Source organism: Adiantum capillus-veneris, chromosome 10 (assembly GCF_014529385.1).
Source record: "Adiantum capillus-veneris isolate H3 chromosome 10, ASM1452938v2, whole genome shotgun sequence".
Taxonomy (NCBI): domain Eukaryota; kingdom Viridiplantae; phylum Streptophyta; class Polypodiopsida; order Polypodiales; family Pteridaceae; genus Adiantum; species Adiantum capillus-veneris.
Window position 1 is genome coordinate 25,200,660 of NC_140940.1, and position 3,192 is coordinate 25,203,851.

At 45.7% G+C, this 3,192-nt stretch overlaps 1 protein-coding gene across 1 annotated transcript in view; it reads right to left on the bottom strand.

Moving 5' to 3' along the window:
• Nucleotides 1-1,514: 1,514 nt before the first annotated feature.
• Nucleotides 1,515-3,192, bottom strand: part of LOC147448565 (GTPase LSG1-1-like) — a 42,071-nt gene continuing 40,393 nt past the window's right edge. Inside the window, exons 6-7 of the mRNA XM_086521133.1 lie at nt 3,028-3,107; nt 1,515-2,843 (exon numbers count right to left, since the gene is read on the bottom strand). Of these exons, the coding sequence (XP_086377259.1) occupies nt 1,682-2,843; nt 3,028-3,107 (1,242 nt within the window). The 3' untranslated portion in view covers nt 1,515-1,681. The remainder of the gene's footprint in view (nt 2,844-3,027; nt 3,108-3,192) is intronic.

Consider the following 3,192-nt stretch of genomic DNA (forward strand, 5'->3'; position numbering starts at 1 on the left):
CGGGCAACGAGGTTGGCTGCAAAAAATGCAAGGGCAACAGGGCTGGCTGGTCGGGGGAGGGGCAGGCTTGCGAGGACATGGGCTGGGGGGGGGGGGGGGGGGGGGGGGGGGGGGGGGGGGGGGGGGGGGGGGGGGGGGGAAGGGGGGGGGGGGGGGGGGGGGGGGGGGGGGGGGGGGGGGGGAGTGGCAAGAGAGGGCAACGCGAGGGGGCTGGGGGGGGCGGGGGTGTGGGAGGGGGAGGCAAGGCAGGAGGGCTAGAGGGAGGAGGAGAGAGAGAGAGAGAGAGAGAGAGAGAGAGAGAGAGAGAGAGAGAGAAGAAGAAGAAAACGAAGAAGAAAGACTAGATTATATAGGAGAAAAATAGAACATACCTTCCAAAAATTGGAAGGTGCTCCGTTGTACACGGACTAAAATTCCTTCGTATTTACACCCCCTTTTTGCCGAAAGGCAATGCCAACAAGAGGCTACACACACACATACACATGCACATCTACTTCATACACACGTATACACAAACATGTACATACACATGATCTATTTTGTACTTCATTATCTTGGTATGATTTGCATGTAAACGAAGAGCACTAGTGTGTGGGGGGAGGATTAAAGCGAGAGGCTTGGGATTTGAGACTAAAAACTTGAAAATAAGAAAAGCTTAGGGTGCTTGAGGGTATGGAAGGCTAAAACAATTGTGTGTTCAGATCTCTTGGCGAGTCGGCCTCTTCCAGAGGAAAATTTCGCGAAGACAAATGGGGTTGCATGCTTTCCCAATTCATCAACTCCTTCCACTTAATTGTTCATATGTAAACTCAAGTTCGTACTTCTAACAAGCAAACCCCACCTCATGTGGCATTGCCCTTTTATCCACACAATCCATGCCCACTGTGCGAGTCAATTTGCCTGTCAATTACCACTTCCCATTCAAATTGTCCATCATAACCATACTCTGCAAGCATTTACTCCTAATGAAGGTCCTCAAAACCTCTGAAAGCCCAATAGGCACTTCTAAACATTACCCTTTCCCTAATGGAATGGAGATCAGGGGATGAGGAGCTCCCAAACACAACATAATAGTCCAACAACAATCCTACCTACAATTGGAAAGCAACATAAGTATCAACAGACATTACCTCACCGTATAAGAGAGGAAAATTGCTCTCCCCATTCATAAAAACCTGACAATCAATCTCCCACTCTACCATCAGTAGCCACTTCAAGAAAGTCCTGATTGGAACTTTGAGTTATCCTCAACATCTAAGCACATGCTAGAAAGACATGCACCTCAACAGAAAAACAGCGCCAAATACAGTTCCTCCCATAAGTAACCTGCTCTAGCCACAAACTTGTCTCACCGCCAACCACCTTCCTCTAACCAAAACCGGTTTAAATCGTTTTGTGGTAAGAGACAAGCTTTACGACCATACAGCACCATCATTTGTCAAGCATGTTACTGGAAAAATCACATACTCCCGACATTTGATCTTCGAAAGGCCCAGAAAAAGAAAACACAATGGTAAGGCTCGATACATGTATGTGCATTATCAAAGTTGAATATGGCACAAGACACCTCTGCTGATCTCCAGCATTTCTGAAAAATACACTACTTATAGACAGTAACTGTATGTTTACAAGTCTGCCATGGTTCGTATGTAATCAGGTCATACATGAGCTACAAGATTAGTTAGGCAGTCTGAGCCAAACGAGCCGCACCATAACTGACAGGCTTTGCGACCCCTCGCACTAATGGCATACCATCACTATCATCATTTCCTACTCTCCATGACCGGTCTTTCTTTTTTGGAGCCTTCTTGTGCTTTTTGTGCATTGCAGTTTCCTTGACAGCTGCCTTCCTCATATTCTTTGGCACGACTTCCTTGAGACCAACAGTTGACTCGAATGAATCAAGATGATTCATTATCCCTTCATACTCCAAAGTTTTGATTGTGTTTGCATTACCACACGCTAACGAATCCTCAATGTCATCCCCACTCTCTTCATCGTCTTCTTCAGACAGGTCAGAGGAGTAATTATCACAGGGTGGCAGATGATAAAAGAGAAGCTTTCCATTGACATAGTCTTTTAGAATCTGCCTTGCAGCTCGAGTCTCGTCTGCGAGCCCAGCAGCTGCTACATAGCCTCGAGACTGGCAGAATGCATGAAGAAGTTCATGTGCCATGGGAGGCCTATCTTGAGGTTCATAAGGTTTGGGCTTGGGTAAAGAGAGCCCATAGAGCTCCTCTAAAGTTATCCTTGGGACAAGGTTGGCAATCACCTGCACTGGGCCCCTGTGATCCGTCAATCGATCAATTGGCAAAACCCCGGAGGCAACCATATCAGAGCGCGAACTTGTAAATGAAGGGAAAACTAAACCAGGGCAATCACAAAGCATTAGCGTCTCTGAGATTATTAGAGTTTGGAAATGTTTGGTCTTTCCAGGAGTAGATGTTACTCCTGTCTTCTTCTCCCCAACCAGAGCATTTATCGTTGAGCTTTTACCTACATTAGGATAACCCACAAACCCAACCACTGCATGTTTTGATGCACCATGTTGATGGCCCGGACTTCCAACACTTCTGCCATCATCATCCTCCACATTTAGCTGTTCGGCCTTGCTTGCTAAGGAAGCTGCTTCCTTTCTAGAGCGAGAAACATACTCCGCTTCAGCTTCTAGCTTTTCCAGCAACTCGTCTCTACCATATACACGAGTGTCATCATCAACAGAAACCATGCCATCATAAGCATTATCTAGCATTCCCTTCCCCTCTAAAACTGCCGTGGCATTCTTAGCTGACCAGAACAGAAAAGAGATGCCTTGCGACTTGAAGTATGATGACCATTTTGACCTGCAAATTACATCAGCCTTGTCAATACTACAACAACAGTAGTCTATGCAATCCACGATTAGCAACTCAACATTAAACACACATGTACACCCTTACACACGCACGTGAATTTAATCTTAAAAATAGGTTGGATTAAGAAATACAGGCTCAAAAAAGATACTAAGAGCATCATTTTCCTGCATACCGTGCTGTGATTGGCAGCAGATCTGCTTTATTCACTAGAAGCATAGTCCGCTTAAAGGGATCAATCTCATGAACATATGTCTGAAAAAATCAAGCCAAACAGAATAAGAACGAAATAAAGGAAACTCACTAAGAAGACAACAAAACAGTCTCCCATGCAACATGA